The sequence below is a fragment of the Cannabis sativa genome, chromosome X, assembly GCF_029168945.1.
Source record: "Cannabis sativa cultivar Pink pepper isolate KNU-18-1 chromosome X, ASM2916894v1, whole genome shotgun sequence".
Lineage (NCBI taxonomy): Eukaryota > Viridiplantae > Streptophyta > Magnoliopsida > Rosales > Cannabaceae > Cannabis > Cannabis sativa.
This window is the reverse complement of record NC_083610.1, coordinates 21,672,125-21,688,271: the sequence shown is the minus strand read 5'-3', so window position 1 is coordinate 21,688,271 and position 16,147 is coordinate 21,672,125. Positions and strand designations below refer to the sequence as shown.

Sequence of the window (16,147 nt, the reverse complement as noted above, 5' to 3'; positions counted from 1 at the left end):
GAAAATTACATGAAAGTAACAAGAAAATAACATCAAAATAATTTTAAAATAATATACAAATAACAAAAAAATCAACAATAAAATAATAAGAGTACAACAGAAAAATATATTGAAAAACTGTATTTTATATAAATAAAATCTGAAAAACCGTAAAAATATTAAAATTCCGTATTTTTGTAATTTTTTTTGTTATTTTTGTGATGTTTTAAAATTATCCATTGATTATATGTTTGGACTGTGAATTTAGTTTTGTTTGGACTTTGGACTATATACTTTGGTTTATGGACTATGAATTTTGGTTTGTTGGAGTTGTTGGATTATAAATTAAGATTAACTTTTCTTAAAACTTTTAATAAGTTTAGAAGGAGTAAAAATAATGAGTAAAGATTTTATTTTATAATATAAAAGTTACAAAAATAGTATTGTAAGATGTAAAAAAACATAGATTTTTAAAGAGGAAAAAGTTGTTGAAATTTTGGGGACATGAAAAAAAAAATGTAAAAAGAAGATATATTTTAAAAAAAAAACATATATTTTTGGTGGCCCAGCCCAGCCCGAAAATCCACTCGAACCCACTCAAGGGGTAAGTTGTGTTTAAAAAAAAAGATAAAAATAATAGACTTTAAAAAAGAGGGTAAAAATAAAAGAGTACAATATAAAAAAGGTATAGACTCTAATTTCTTCCCCACCACTCAAACCTATCCCAACCCGCACCCAACCCACCTGAGCCCGAAACCCCTAAACCCGTTCTCCCCCACGGGTGGGTTTGGTACACAAATTCCACACACTCGAAACCCAAAATATAACGGAAAATCCAAAATCCATAAAGGAGAGAGTAACAAGTGTGTTTGAATAAGTATATTGGTAAAAAAAAAAATAGTTCAAGGTATATGATTATTGATGTTTATATTCGTTTTTCCATTTTTAAAAAATAATTAATGAAGTTTTATTAGAGTAGGGGAATTGTATAGAGAAAGTTTAACTTAACTATTAAAATTTGAAAGAATATACAATATTTTAATAAATAATAAGTTAAGCTCTTCCTAATATTCTAATTCAATTATTTTAAAAAAAAAGTTCATTCAACAAAAGTGTATAAATAATATTAAATAAAATAAAGAAAAAAAATCCAGTCAACAAAAGTGTATAAATAATAATAAATAAAGTTGTGCAACTTATTAAAAAAAAAATAATAAAATTGTGCACTGATACACCTTATATATTTTGGTATATTAGAAAATTTTTTTAGTCTAATTTTTTTCAATCTATATTGTAGTTATTTAAGGTATCTTGTAAAATTTTAATATATTTGAAAAATATTAATTTACTGAAAATAGGGATTAAACACTATATTTTACACTGGTATAAAATAAATACATCACACGTGCAAGATACTATTTCAACCCTATATTTCGCATGTTAAATTTGTTCGAGTTTCTCAAAATTTTACAATATGTTTTAAATAACTATAACATAAACGACTATATAAACTAAAAAATTATCTAATATAAATAGAAAGTACATTAAAAAAATCCCCATAAAAGAATGCATTATAAAAGCACTTATAAAATAACACCTAGATAAACAAAGATTCTTAAAGAATCACTTTAGCTAGGATCAAGGGTGACAATTCATGTTCCCAAATTGTATTCGTATCATGTCGAGACTTATGTAAAGCAAGTATATATTCGATCCGAACACAATTCATTTAATAATCGTGTTAGAAAATAAAATTTAAACACAATCTATTTATAAACAAGTTGATATTGTACAACACTTATATCCTATTTATAAGCATATTTTGTTTCTAAATATTAATTTATAATATTAACAGGTGAATTTCGTATTATTATGAATTCGAACAAGACATACATGAGCCCATTTAATGTAAACCAAAACCCATTAACAAATTTATGTTTATTATCGTATCTGAACTGTGTTACCCATAACAAAATATATCGTTAAAAGTCAAAGCAAAAAAGTAATTAAAAAGTGAGAGTCAAAACAAGAACGCTAACCAGAGTGAGAGAGAGAACAGACTCAATTGGCCATCGAAAATGGAAATTGACGAAAGCATATTCTTGTCTGCTTAGTCCCACAATTGTGGAAAAAGCTTCGAAATTGTCGATGCCCACAAGTGTTATCATTACAAATATTTCTGGGTTATCTTTTTCTGATTCATTTGCAGAAGAATTCATTCACAAAATCCAGCCTTTAATGCACCTCAACTAACTCCTACCTATATAACCTAATACATATATACATACAAAGCAAAACCCCAAAACTTCGATTGAAATTTGAAACCCATTTCATTGGGAAAAGGGGGAGCTTTTTATTTTTTTAGAATTCTTAAAAAGCATCCATGGATTTGAACTCTTCCCCTAATCAACCCATTACAGTGGTTTCAACCTTCGCTTCACCGTTTGGGGGTCCTCCTTCAGTTGGGGATTCCAACTCTTCAGCCAGAAAGCCCATAATTTTGTGGCCAGGAATGTACCATTCACCGGTGACTAATGCATTGTGGGAAGCTCGTTCCCAGATCTTCGAGAGGCTTCTTGACCCACCTAAGGATGCTCCTCCACAAAGTGAATTGCTTACCAAAACTCCTTCTCAGAGCAGAACTACCATTCTTTATAATTTCTCTACTGATTATATCTTGAGAGAGCAGTACAGAGATCCATGGAATGAGGTTAGAATTGGAAAGTTGCTTGAAGACCTTGATGCTTTAGCTGGGACTATCTCTGTTAAGGTACACCTTTGCTCTTACATCTTTTTCAGAATTGGCTCATGGTTTGTTGTGAAGGTTATGTTCTGATTCAGAATCCTTTGTTTTGATTCATTATATCTTTGGATGGAATAACCTTTGTTTTAAATGGTTCTGTGCCGTTTTAGCTCATATAGTTTGTGATTTGTAGTTAATAAATTTAGCATATATAGGAAGTATTGAAGGTTTTTTAGTTAACTGAAGTTTTTGATGAGGAGGCCCAGTTCATTTGGGGTTTTGTCAATTTGATTTGCTTTTGTTTTAGAGATTTAGAGATGAAGACTTTTTAATAGTAGGTTAATATTGAGTAGGGGATAAATCGATTCAATTCAATGACAACCGACCAATCAAATTATAACTAAGTGCTAAACATTGGATATCTAATTGTGATTGCATCGGATGTTAGAAGGGATGTTTAAAAATCTAAAACATCTAACATCCAATTGAACTAATTAATATTTTCACGAGTAATTAGACTTTTTTGTTGTTATAGATAAAGTATATATGCATATATTAAAATTAAAATTTTACTATTTTTTTGGACTGGATTGGATAACAAAATCTAACTTTCAATATATGATTGGATCGGATCTGGATAGTCTTCAACAGGCCTAATGCATTTCCAATCTTGATGTCTATAGAGAAATTTCTATATCATTAAATTACTCATTGTTTTAAACTATATGCAATATTATATCCTGGTGTTTTATAATTCTCTAACAGTTAGAAACTTAGAAGCCAAATTCGTGTGTTATGATTATTACTATAATTTTCTTCCATTAAGTTAATTTTTTGCTAAATGATTTTGCATGCTAATAATGTGTTTTGCTTCATAAATTGATTATGATGAAATGAGTATTAAGTTTAATCATTTAAAATAATAAACTAATCCAGATTTCCTTTTTCTATTAGCACTGTTCTGATGATGATAGCACAACAAGGCTGCTATTGTTGGTCACTGCTTCTGTTGACAAGATTGTCTTAAAGAAACCGATTAGTGTAGACATTGATCTGAAAATAGTTGGTGCTGTCATCTGGGTTGGAAGATCATCAATTGAGATTCAACTAGAGGTCTTTCAGTCCACTGAAGGTAATATTTTCAATCTTCCCGAACTATTTTGATTGTTCTGTCTCTCCTGTAAAAGATTCGAGTAGTGTAATCGTCTTAACATGAGCATTTCGGTTTTGCAGAAGGCTCTAATGCTTCTTCAGATGATGTAGCTCTCTCAGCCAACTTCATTTTCGTGGCTCGTGACTCAAAAACAGCGAAAGCTGCTCCTGTTAATCGACTCTCACCAGTAACCGAACAAGAAAAGTTACTCTTTGAAGAGGCAGAAGCAAGGAGCAACATGAGGAAAAGAAAGAGAGGAGAACAAGATAGAAGGGAATTCGAAAATGGAGAAGCAAATAGACTTAAAACACTATTAGCCGAAGGTAGAATATTCTGTGATATGCCTGCTTTAGCAGACAGAGATAGCATTCTCCTAAGAGATACACGCCAGGAGAACTCTCTGATCTGCCAACCACAGCAGAGAAACATTCATGGTCGAATCTTCGGTGGGTTCTTGCTGCATCGAGCATTCGAACTTGCTTTCTCTACCGCCTATGCCTTTGCAGGCTCGGTCCCTTACTTTCTAGAAATCGACCATGTTGATTTCTTAAGACCTGTGAGTAAATACTTAATACTTCACTACATTTTAAGTTACTTAAGCAATGCTTGACAGTGTAAACAATGTGTTATGAGCAGGTGGACGTTGGAGATTTCCTGAGATTGAAATCATGCGTGCTCTACACCGAACTACATAACCCGGATCAACCTTTAATTAACATAGAAGTTGTTGCTCATGTTAGTAGGCCAGAGCTACGTTCAAGCGAGGTAAACACTACTCGAATCAATTCTTTAGTACCCGAGTTGGCCTTTCTAATATATTTGATCATGCAGGTATCAAATACGTTTTATTTCTCGTTCACTGTGCGACCGGAGGCAAAGGCTGCGAAGAATGGCTTCAGGATTCGAAATGTGGTTCCAGCAACAGAGGAAGAAGCGCGCCGCATTCTGGAACGAATGGATGCTGAGACCTGTATTTAGTATAAAACATAGGTAGCAGAAAGTCTGAGAAAAATGGCTTTTGCTTATAGTTAATGTATGAATTTGATCTCCACTGGGAAATACATTTAATATCTTCAAAAATATTGTAACTTATCTAATTTGGCTTTGTACTTTATTATTGAATGCAAGGCCCTATTGCTTTAACTAGTTAAGTTATAATAAAGAGAATTGCTAAAAGATACTGGTAGATCTTAGTATTCTTCTACGTGTTAATATTATTTTTAAATCTAAAGCTATTGGAGATTTTTTTTTCTTTCTTTAGTTAGACTTGCTGATTTTTTTTGGACTTAGGTGTGACTTGATCGGGGTTATATTTTGCTATTGCGATTAGTTTTGTCTCTGTAATATAGTTTTGAGTATTTTAATCTTATTTTAATGACATAACTTTGTTTGGTAGTTGGTTTTTCTTTGTTTTTCGATGGCTCGTCAAATAACTGTTAGTGGTTGAGAATAATGAGTTTTTTGTGACTGAAGGGGTTATTAGTAGTGTATTTACTTACTTTACACAATAGTTGAGTGTTAAAACTACGAGGTTGAATGAAGTTGTAAAAGTTTTTATTGTTGTAGTTTTTAAGTGGTGAATAAAACATAATACAAGTGCTCATAAAGTTAATTGTAATGATACAATCATTTTCAAACGATTTAAAAATTACATGACTGATTATTTGATTTATTTTTTTTAATTCTAATTCTATGTTTAATAAAAGGATATCCCAATTGAATTGCTAAATAAATAATATATTTGGATTACAATAGCAATGTTATTTAATAAAAGTCCAAAACTTGACTTGGTCCAAACAAAAGAAATACTAAGATAGTAAGTGTTAAACTTTGGTTTCTTACTTTAATAAATGCAAAGCGCGCTTTAAACTTTAATAGGCAACTTTTCTATCTTATACTAAAGTTTTCATAGTGTACACAACACAACTATTTCTACCAAAACAAAATCTGTTCTGTATATTATCTATAGAAGCAACTCAAATCTTTTACATGGGACTTTTGTACATGTACAAATCTTATAAGCAAAAAGACAATATATAATATTTATATTTTTATATATATAGACTTAGACATTCAACATCTTTTTACTACCTCAGATTTCAGGCAGTTTCTTGCTAAGTGCAACAAAAATGTTAACATGAAATGAGCCACAAATCCTAAGGAGATGTGCACTCGTCGTCGGATGAGCTGTTGTGTCGCATATTGGGTGGTACCGGCACAGGTAAAACTTGAGCCAGCAATGGATTCACCGGAACTGGGAATTTATGAGCAGAACTAACTATTGTTCTTTCATTGATCATGCCTACTTCCTTGCAGACTCTATCTAAGACAGTAAGAAAATCCCGAACCACTGTAAAGATTCTGAAAGGGTGCGCTTCTTCTTTCGCAGAGTTTCCATGGAAATACTCGGTGATCTCCTTAACAAGCGATAAGGCAACGCTTTCTTGAGCTTGAATTCTGTATATTTCCTCCTCAGCCATTTTCATGAATCTTTCCATTGATTCAGAAAACTTTAGGCAAGTTTCATCTGATCCTGCAGTCCCATTTAGTCGCATTACTTCCCTTATGTTGCTAATTCCTCTAGAAAGTTTGGAGACATCGCTGCTAAGAACATCAGAATCCATGGTGGCAGATTTCTTCACATTGGCTAGCTCAGAACTGAGACTAGAAACGACTTGTAGGCCAAGTTTCCTGCACTTGGCATCATCACTCGAGGTAGAGCTCGGTGTCTGGTTAGAACCAGAGTAACGAGCACCTTCAGTCCTTATGATTTCTTGTACAACGAAATGCAGTAGTGTTGTTTTACCATCGGCTCCCTTTACATCAACCAATTTGAGAAGTGTATCGAGCTTGAAAGCGTGAGCCTCACCACGGTTGGTACCAACATTCATTCTGTTTCCAGTTTTTAGTACAGCTTCTAAGAGCTTCATAAACATTCTACTGTTTCTCAATTCTTCACAGGCAGCCTATAAAAGAGAGAAACCGAAATGAGGGAAACTGATAAAAGGAAAATCCAAAGCAAAACTAACAATGCTGAATGTATTATACCTCTAAAGTATCAAAAGACTTCTTGAGGTAATCAACCTCAGTGTCAAAATTAGCAATGTAAAGCATTGCATCGACCCTTTTAAATGCAAAGGGTACATCAAGCACAGCCTTGAGAAATTTCTCGGCGGGACCAAGCTTGACTGGCGAATTATCGTTGTACTCCTTCAGTTTACGTTCCTCTTCTTTTGTTGGAGCCATCTTCAATAAACTTTCAAGCAGCTCATTCCCGAGTGCATCTGCATTGCCTGTGTTAACGATTGGAACATGTTTAGTTGCAGCATTTTCTTTGCTAGAATTAGTATTAAGCAAGTTTAGCATTGGGGGCCTATTCATTACATCGACTATTAGATAAAGAAAAGGAAAACAATGGAAATGTCACAAAGGCATTTCATATATATAAATACCTTCTATAAGGGCTTCACATACTTCCTCAATTGTCACATTGAGTGCTCTTAATGAAATAGCAATATTTTGTGATTTCTTAGGATCAAGAACTCTATTCTCTGAATTTGGAGAAGGAAGAACAGATCTTGGAGTTGATTCCTTTGGTCTTGAATTAGGGGTGTTCACAACAAACAATGTCTCAATCATTTCTTCATTCAACCTGAAGCCAGTTAAGAAAATTAGCAAAAATGGAAACCGAATAAAAGAACACTACCAAGTTATATATATATCTTACTTAAATGAGCTTGATCTTAGTTGATCCCACACCATTTCACGATCAGAGCTAGCTCTAACTTTATCCCAATGTAAAGGCTTCAACTTTGGTTTCGGGGTGTCTTCTTCATTGTCCACTAAGCTAGAAATTGGTGGCAACTCCATTGGAGAAATGGAAACATTTGAAGTGTTTTGAAACACAAAAGGCCTTGAAGGTGGTGTAAGAACAGGTGGTTTAGAGATAGGTTGGCCAGTTGGGGTTGCAAGAATTGGAGTTTCCAACTGTCTAATAGAAAACGGAGGCGGCGGCGGCAACGGTGGCGGCGGTGGAGGAGGAGCTGTAAGAGGCTGTTGCTGCTTAAGATTACTGATTGTTCCCACTAAAGACTCAACCTTTTTGTCAGAGTCATTGGATGTTCTTGGTGATTCATCTGAATTGTGAAGAATATCTCTCTCTGGTGATGAAGTGGGTGGAGAAGAAGAAAGAGACCGTTGCCTAGTAAGATCCAAATCGTATAACAAACCATCTGAAGCATTAGAACTTCTTGGTGATGATGATGATGATGATGGTGATGCATCTGGGCTCTTTGGTAATTCTCTCTCTGGAGAGGAAGAAACCGAAGTTGAAGCTGAAGTAACTCGACTATTATTATCATCAGAACCTGAGTTTGATAATTTTGAAGAATTCTTTGTATAATTCTCCATTACTTCTTCTTCGTCCTCAGATTCTGATAATGATAAAGAAGATAAAGATGGTGATGGAGACAAACGTTTTCGATCTGAACCATCTTGATTATTATTCTCCACACCTCTCACCGGAGATAAAGATGGAGACAGAGATCCCATATGTGGATTCAAATCAAACGCAAGTGAAACTGAAGCCAAAACATCATCTGGGTTTTTAGGAGATTCTTCTGTGTAATTCTCAACAACTCTTTCCGGTGACGATGAGTATAAAGACGATGAACAAGATTGTTCCTTTCGACCATAAACAACCGATTCAGCTTCTGGGTTTTTCTCCAAACCTCTCACTGGCGACGAAGAAGTCGAAGAAAGTAGTGAAGACTGTCTAATTCCGTCAAACCCATCTGGGTATTCTTTCACCGCTATATCTGGAACATTAGACAGAGGAGACAACGAAGGAGACAGTACATTCTTCTCCTTCTCCACATTGGATACTCTCTCCGGCGACAACGAAGGCGAAAGAACATTCGTATTATGTAATTCTGGCGGAGGGGAAGGAGTAGCCGGCAAATCTGAATACTCAGACGAAAGAACATTCGTATTATGCAATTCTGGCGGAGGAGAAGGAGTAGCCGGCAAATCTGAATACTCAGGCGACTTGAACGATTCTGGTCTTAAAGGACTCGACCCAATTGAGTGTGAACGATCAGGAGAAGCTGAACTAGACGATGAGCATGAACATGAACTTGAGCCACTGGTTCTAACCGGAAAAGTTTCAGAGGCCACGGCGGCGAAAGCTCTCCTCGAACCCGATCCATTACCAATGGAGCCTCTAGGAGAGTAAAACTCTTCCTCTTCTTCATCAGCAGTAGAGCCCACTTCGCCATTTAACCCCAAACTCTGTCTAGCAAGCGGTGGAAGCGGGTGAAGCTCAGGAGACTCCATTTTCCGAGCACCGCCATTGTTACGCGAGTCACCACCTTCTTCGATTCTCCTCGAATCAACCAGAGTACCCAAATAAAGAAACTCGGAGCTAGTAGAAGTAGTTCTCAGCTTATGAGCTCTATTATTATTACACGAGGTAGTCGTAGTTGTTGCGGTAATCACATTCGGTTCAAGATTCGCCGGAAACAACCTATTACTATTCTCCGATCTGTAAGTCTTATCATCGGGGAAATCACGGTTACGTCTCCGGCGACAGTAAAAGAAAACGACAATGGCGAGTACGAACAGAGCAGAAACGACAGCAGCGATAGATAAAGCAACGAGCTTGTGAGAAGCTGGTTTTGGGGAAGGAGTACGAGGCAAGATCAGGGAAGATATATTAGCCGGAAAAGAAGCGAAAGTAGCCGGAGAAGGAGGCGGTGGTGGAGCAACGAAAGTTGGGAAAAATGGAGCGTCAGAAGGAGGAGTAGGGGTAGTAGAAAATGGGTATTTAGGATTCAAATTCGAATTCGATATTAATGGGGTCGGCGGTTCCGACGGTGGGATGGAGTCTAGAGGTAGAAAAGGTTGGTGAAGAATCCTACTCCGACGCGGTGAAACGAGAATGGTGGTGGTTTTCTCAGTACTGGTACGGAAAGAGAGTAAAGAAAACGATAACAAGTAAAACAAGAAGAAAGAGAGTGTGGGCATTGTTAGTCTCGCTCTCTAGCTTGAGATTGAGAAATGGGGGGTTGAGAAGATGAAGCACAGTAATGGCAGATATGATTTGGTAGGGACTGTGAGTGTGTGTTAGAGAGAGAAAGAAGAGAGAGAGAGAGTGAATAAATGAAATAGACTGAAAGAAAAGTGTGTTTAGTTGAGAATGGAGAATGGAGAATGGAGAATGGAGAATGGAGATGAGCTTCTTCTTCGTCTTCTTCGTCTTTTGCATCCAGCTAAGATTCTGCTGTTAACTCTTGTTTTAGCTCTCTTCTCTCTCTCTTTCCACTGAACCTTAATTATTAATTTAAAATTCTAATTTCAATAATTAACTCTAACTATTTTTTTTTTGGAATTATTGTATATTATTTTTTAATTATTTTTTTAAATTTACTGTTTGGGTTGTTTTAGTAGTTTTTATAGATCAATTATATTTAGTAGTCTGTTTGGATATTTCAATATTTTAGTATACTTTTTAGAAATCATGTCATATATTATTTTTTTTATTATTATATAGGTTAAGTTATCTAATTTTCGTAAAAATATAAAAAAAAATTATTTTAAAATATAAAAATAAAAAATAACGTAAATATACACCTAGTACTAAGTAAATTATAATCTAACTAAAAGGATAATTAATTAGAGTTACATTAAAAAAAATACTAATATCATAATAAAATTATTTTTGAGTAAATATAATATTTATGGATGTATTTTAATTTGACATAATATTATTAATTTTATATAAATAAATTTATAAACTATATCTATATATTTTATTAAAATATAATTATTTATATATAAAAATATGTTTTATAACAAATTAGAGTTTATTTCTCAATTATTTAAGATAACTACTAAATTTTTAAAGGAATTTGATAATTTATTAATTCAAACATTTTATTGTATAAATTTGTTGAAACATATATGCCATTAAAGAATGTAATATGAATTTTTCATTATTTTTTAATTTTTTTTATAAAAAAAAATTATTAAAACAATAGTAGATACAATAATATATGCTTTTCTCACAAAAAAAAAATTACAATAATATATGTTAAATTGTAGGCATTAACTAATTTATTTTTATTTATTTATTTATGTTATATTTTATGGTCACTATTTGTGGCTCTGCAATAAATACACGGTTAATGACTTTTCGGGGTACTTTCTTGCTTCTTAGGGAATCTATTTTATTGAATCTTTTTATTTTTATTTTTATTTATTATTTTGGTTTTTGTTTTTTTGCTAAAATTTTATTTTATTTTTATTTATTTTTAAAAAAGTGGTTGTTTAATTTAATTGTGCAATTAATTAACTTCTTGTCGAAAGGAATCCACAGCTTAATTTAGCACTCAACGGCTTAATTCCATTTTTTCTTTCATTAATATTTTTATTATTATTTAAATAGTAATAATGAACTTTTTTAGAGAAAAGTTGTAATAAATATTTAAGTTAATGACATTAAATTATTTCGTTAAAATTGGATCTCACACCGAAAATTTAGAGAGGTAGATTCGGACCACATTTTACTAAACATTATTAATTACACTAAATAATTAAGTTTAAGCTTGAATTTTGGAAATAAAATAGATAAAAAGACCACGTCCTCCTTTTACCAAGCTTTATTTATTTTAATAATAATTGGTCATTATGAATTAAATCATTATGTAAATAATAAAACCATAAAAGTATTTTTTTTAAAAATATATATTATTACAATTTTTAAAAATAATAATAAAATTTTACCGGTGATTGCGATTGTATTTTTATTGTCAACGAAATCGACTCTGTTTTCAAACTGAACTGGTTTCAATTTATTTTATTTTTTTTGAAAAGGGGTTTCAAATTTTCAATCAATTTGAATTCACGGATTTGGAACTAATAAATAGTAGCTTCTATAATTTGAATGATAAATGTGAATAAAATACTTTACAATTTACATGCTAACCAATTATAGGAAAGAAAAAAAAATGTTTTTGTTTTCTTTTCTAGAAAAAACGGCCAATTTAAAACCTTAAAATAAATCTACTAGATAAATTCTTTCATAGAAAAAAATTGTCAAACAATATCATTAAGCAATGAGTATGTGTTTTGTAAAAATTACCGATTAGATATTGTGTTTTATTAAATAACAAATAGATTCTATATTTTTTAAAATTATAAAAATAGGACTTTGAGCTTAATTTTTGATAACTTTTTTATTTAATATAAGACAATTCCTAATACGAACCGATACAAAAAATATAAATAGTTTTGTCATATCATTTTTAAATCGGGTTATAATTAAATTTTATTTTGATAAAAAATCAATTCAGGGTCCTATTTATACCATTTTAGAAAATATAGAGTCTATTTTATCATTTAACAAAACAAATGGTCTAATTAGTAATTTTTGTAAAACACAAGGTCCAAAATAGTATTTACCCATAAAAATCTGCATGTGTGTTTGATGACATTGTCTACACAAAGTCTAGTCACCATATCAAATCCAATCTAAAAAACTTTTATTAAGAAATGGAAAAATAATGTCACCAATCCATATTGACGTGGTAAGTCTAGTAATATAAATTCATTTACCATGTTGTAAAGTCAAGAAAAATAAAGGTAAAGTAGAAATAATAATCACTAGAAGCAAGGCACGTGAGTCACGTGAGATGGAAGAGCTAGGCAAGAGTCCGAGACTAGGGTTATTCGTAGGGGCACATGTTAGATAAATTAACAATAAACTCAAGATCTATTTGTATATAATATAGAACACAATAACAATATATAATAATTAAGTATATGCGTATCTGATTGATCCGTAGTAGTTACCGCATTTTGATAATGCAATACTATCAACTAAGTGTTCCTCCCTAGATCTCTAAATCATAAGCAGTTTATTTATCTGATTATCAAAATGTATACAATTATGATGAGACAATATGCATTTATAGAGTTAGGGAGGGAAATTAGCTACAAAACCCTAGTTGGACTAAGCTTGCTCATCAAAGGCTTTAGTTAACTAGAAAAGCCCACACTTCTGTTTCACCTAGACCTTACACACAGATGCTAAGCCCATTAACAATTGATCATCAACAATATAGGCTAACACAACAAAGAACTATCCAATCAACCCAAGTTTTAATAAAACCAATAAATTTTAATGTAAGCCAAAATAAAAAGTCTAACAGCACACGTAAATACATGCATATTTTTTTCTATATGATTTTTTTAAAATTTTACAGGATGTCTTAAATAAGTACAACGTAGATGATCATAAAAAAAATTGGACTAAATTTTTTTCTGCACAATTTACACGTTTCCAAACAATCATATTCTCTTTTATAGTATTCTCTATAATCAAATTATTTTAAACTCCTCATATCAAACGTTTCCTTAGTAGCTACTAAGTCATCATAACCCAATTTTAATAATTAGACAAATACAATATTTTGTGTGATTTTATATATAAAAAACTCCAATATAATTAAAATAAACATTGAAATTTTAAATTAAACATCATAAAAAATATATTTTTTTAAAAAAAATAATTATAGTATTATTCCAACCAATAAAATTGTTCATCTCGAGAATTTCGACCAGCCAATTCACGTGGCAAATGCGGGTTGATCGATAACTCTAATTACAGAGTTGTCGACCAACCTGCATCAAAATGGTCTAGATTCTCCAGATGAATAGGAGGATTCTATTCCAACTTATCCAATATATTGAAGGTTATTTTTTTTCATCAATTTTTTTTATTTGATTTAGACACTTTATTTGAATAGAAAAGAGTGTAAAGAAGTTTGTAGTGGGAGATGGTGTAAGTACATACACACAACACATGTTGTCACAACGACCAAGAACGGAGAGAGCGAGATCCTCCGCCCACACCAACAACTCTAAACGTTGTCGTTTTGTAAAACCAATGCATTGCTTCTAGACACTCTTGTAGCATTTTTAACTATACTTTCTAAACACACTTTTTAATTAAAAAAATAACTCTTCTAGACACAAAAATATTAGACTACTCTTTAAAAATAAAATAAATATCATTTTAGATCATTTATTTTGTAAAAAATGTTAATTAGTATGTATTAGAACAGAGAAAGTAAAAAAAAGTTGTTTTATTATTCTGTGTAGAATTGTACAAAATGGAAATGGTACAATAACTAATTCTAACTTCTATAACTAATTCTTAATAGTATGGCACGATCCGACCCATTTAGAATTAGTCCTGAAAATATATGGGCCCAATTTGAACCCATGACCTTGGAAATTATACCATCCACCTCAACTAACTAAGTTATGAATATTTGTTGCTTATAATACAATTAAATTTGACTTAAATAAAAGTCCAATAATTTTTTTTTATTTTTTTATTTTGTGCTCCCGGAAAATGTAGGCCCTAGGCACAAGCCTAACCCGCCTATGCTTAAAACTGGCCCTAGACCCATTTTTCTTAAAATATGTACAAATATGAGTCAAATCAGCACGGCACCCACAAATTTATAGCACTAATACACTATACACTATACACTATAGTGAGTAAAGTAAGCACTAAACAAAAAGCAAACCTACAATATTGACTATTATAAGTCTATGATGATACTATATATCCTTATAAACATTACTATTATTTGTTATTGTTATTAATATTATATATGAGCATAGCATTAGTAGTAGTACATGAAATGAGACCACCCCCACCGACGCCTTCTTTCGTTCTTTTATCCAAAAACAAATTCATTAAATATTTCTTGGCCTAAAAGAGGCTATATTATATAAGTTGGTGGGTCCACTTCCACTATACTGCTGTTTTTTCTGACCAAACGTGGGTGACCTCTTATTTTTGGGGTACCCTATAATATATTCTACTCTCATCTCATCTTTTTCACCACCAAATTATTCATTACTTTCTTTTGTCTCTTTCTCATCTTAAACATTAGCCTATATCTTAAGAGTTTATTCACTTTACTAGCAATTAAAATTTTTAATTTAAATTTTAGCGACAATTTTTTTAAAATTTGTGTTTTGTTAGTAGTTTAATATTTCTATTTATTAAACTCTTAACAGAATACAAGATTTAGAATTTTGCCAATAAATTTAAGTTTTGAGATTAATTTCTATTGAAGTGAAAGTTTTGAAATTTTGCCAATTTACTCTATATGTTAATTACATAATTAACATTTAAAGAAACAAAACAAAAACAAAAATGATAAACTATTTTTTTTTTAGTATAAACAAAAATGATAAACATTTTATTACAATTTACTTAAAATAATAATTTAACTGTGTTGAGTTCGAACTCATACACTCTCACCAATCTAATCTTAGCAGTGTAAATGTTAAACTAAATCTACAACTCCGACCAAGCTGTACTTAATTTAAAAAAGGCCGACAAGCTTATCAGAAGAAAAAAGACAACCTCCAATAATTATAAATTTAGAAACGAAAAACCCTAACAATTAATTCTCTTCTTTTTAAAATCCTTATTAAATTGCACTAATTAGTGTCCTAAAAAATAATATTAATATTCTATTTCTACACACATCAAGTATAGAAGTACAGTACCATTTGGTGTTTTTAATTTATTTATTTAATGAACACATTGTAACATATAGCTTATTACATAAGTTTATTATCAATCATTAATTTAATGATACTAATAATTAATCGATCATTATGTTGTGATTCTATATATTATGATGATGATGATGATGACCATCTAAGAGTTTTGCTCTGAGCATGTAATAATATATGAGTATATAATATCATATTTATATATGTATATATATGTACTATATATATATATAGTATCTTTATTTTGAGCCGACACCAACTATTTAAATATGCTTCAATAATAACATGTGGTTGCTATACTAACTCTCTGCCTCATTTTTTTTAATTTATTTATTTTATTATTATTATTATTATTATTACTTTAATTTAATGAGACACTCATCACTTATTGATACAAATTATATAAAGTTAATTATATCAAATTTAGTGTTGACTGAATGCTTACCGTATATCTATGTGTTTTGCAGCCAATGTTACACACTAGCTAGGCATTCCTTATAATATGGTAATAATATTAAATTATAAATATCTATTTTCGAAAAAAGAAAAAAAAAATTAATTACATACATTTAGTCACATAAATATTAAAGAGCACTCTTATAAAGTGTAATATTATTATTAGTGTAATTTAATATCTAGTCTCACTTGTTTGACTTTAATAAATATTAGAC

The 16,147-nt window shown here is 31.3% G+C and overlaps 2 protein-coding genes across 3 annotated transcripts; one reads left to right on the top strand and one right to left on the bottom strand.

Moving 5' to 3' along the window:
- The first annotated feature begins 1,915 nt into the window (after positions 1 to 1,915).
- Positions 1,916 to 5,051, top strand: LOC115702783 (acyl-coenzyme A thioesterase 2, chloroplastic). Of its 2 annotated transcripts, XM_030630221.2 has the most exons (5): positions 1,916 to 2,749; positions 3,677 to 3,854; positions 3,956 to 4,431; positions 4,512 to 4,640; positions 4,707 to 5,051. In XM_030630221.2, exons 1-5 carry the CDS (start codon positions 2,363 to 2,365, stop codon positions 4,851 to 4,853), a joined length of 1,317 nt encoding a protein of 438 aa, XP_030486081.2. In that variant the 5' UTR covers positions 1,916 to 2,362; the 3' UTR covers positions 4,854 to 5,051. The 2 variants fall into 2 exon arrangements, with proteins under 2 accessions (XP_030486081.2, XP_060962891.1); XM_061106908.1 differs by having other exon boundaries at positions 1,989 to 2,749; positions 4,512 to 5,051.
- Positions 5,052 to 5,804: 753 nt separating this feature from the next.
- LOC115702799 (formin-like protein 1) lies at positions 5,805 to 10,243 on the bottom strand. The gene is made up of 4 exons (XM_030630235.2): positions 7,603 to 10,243; positions 7,328 to 7,527; positions 6,924 to 7,168; positions 5,805 to 6,841 (listed from the first exon to the last, which is right to left on the bottom strand). Exons 1-4 carry the CDS (start codon positions 9,897 to 9,899, stop codon positions 6,032 to 6,034), a joined length of 3,552 nt encoding a protein of 1,183 aa, XP_030486095.2. The 5' UTR covers positions 9,900 to 10,243; the 3' UTR covers positions 5,805 to 6,031.
- Positions 10,244 to 16,147: the final 5,904 nt, after the last annotated feature.

Excerpts from the sequence above, each read along its gene's own strand:
- LOC115702783 (XM_061106908.1), top strand. The coding sequence starts at position 2,363 with ATGGATTTGAACTCTTCCCCTAATCAACCCATTACAGTGGTTTCAACC. Across the intron at positions 2,750-3,676 it reads CTGGGACTATCTCTGTTAAG|CACTGTTCTGATGATGATAG; the intron begins GTACACCTTTGC and ends TTTTTCTATTAG. Across the intron at positions 4,432-4,511 it reads ATGTTGATTTCTTAAGACCT|GTGGACGTTGGAGATTTCCT; the intron begins GTGAGTAAATAC and ends TGTTATGAGCAG.
- LOC115702799 (XM_030630235.2), bottom strand. The coding sequence starts at position 9,899 with ATGCCCACACTCTCTTTCTTCTTGTTTTACTTGTTATCGTTTTCTTTA. Across the intron at positions 7,528-7,602 it reads CTAAGATCAAGCTCATTTAA|GTTGAATGAAGAAATGATTG; the intron begins GTAAGATATATA and ends AACTGGCTTCAG. Across the intron at positions 7,169-7,327 it reads ATGTGAAGCCCTTATAGAAG|GCAATGCAGATGCACTCGGG; the intron begins GTATTTATATAT and ends TCGTTAACACAG.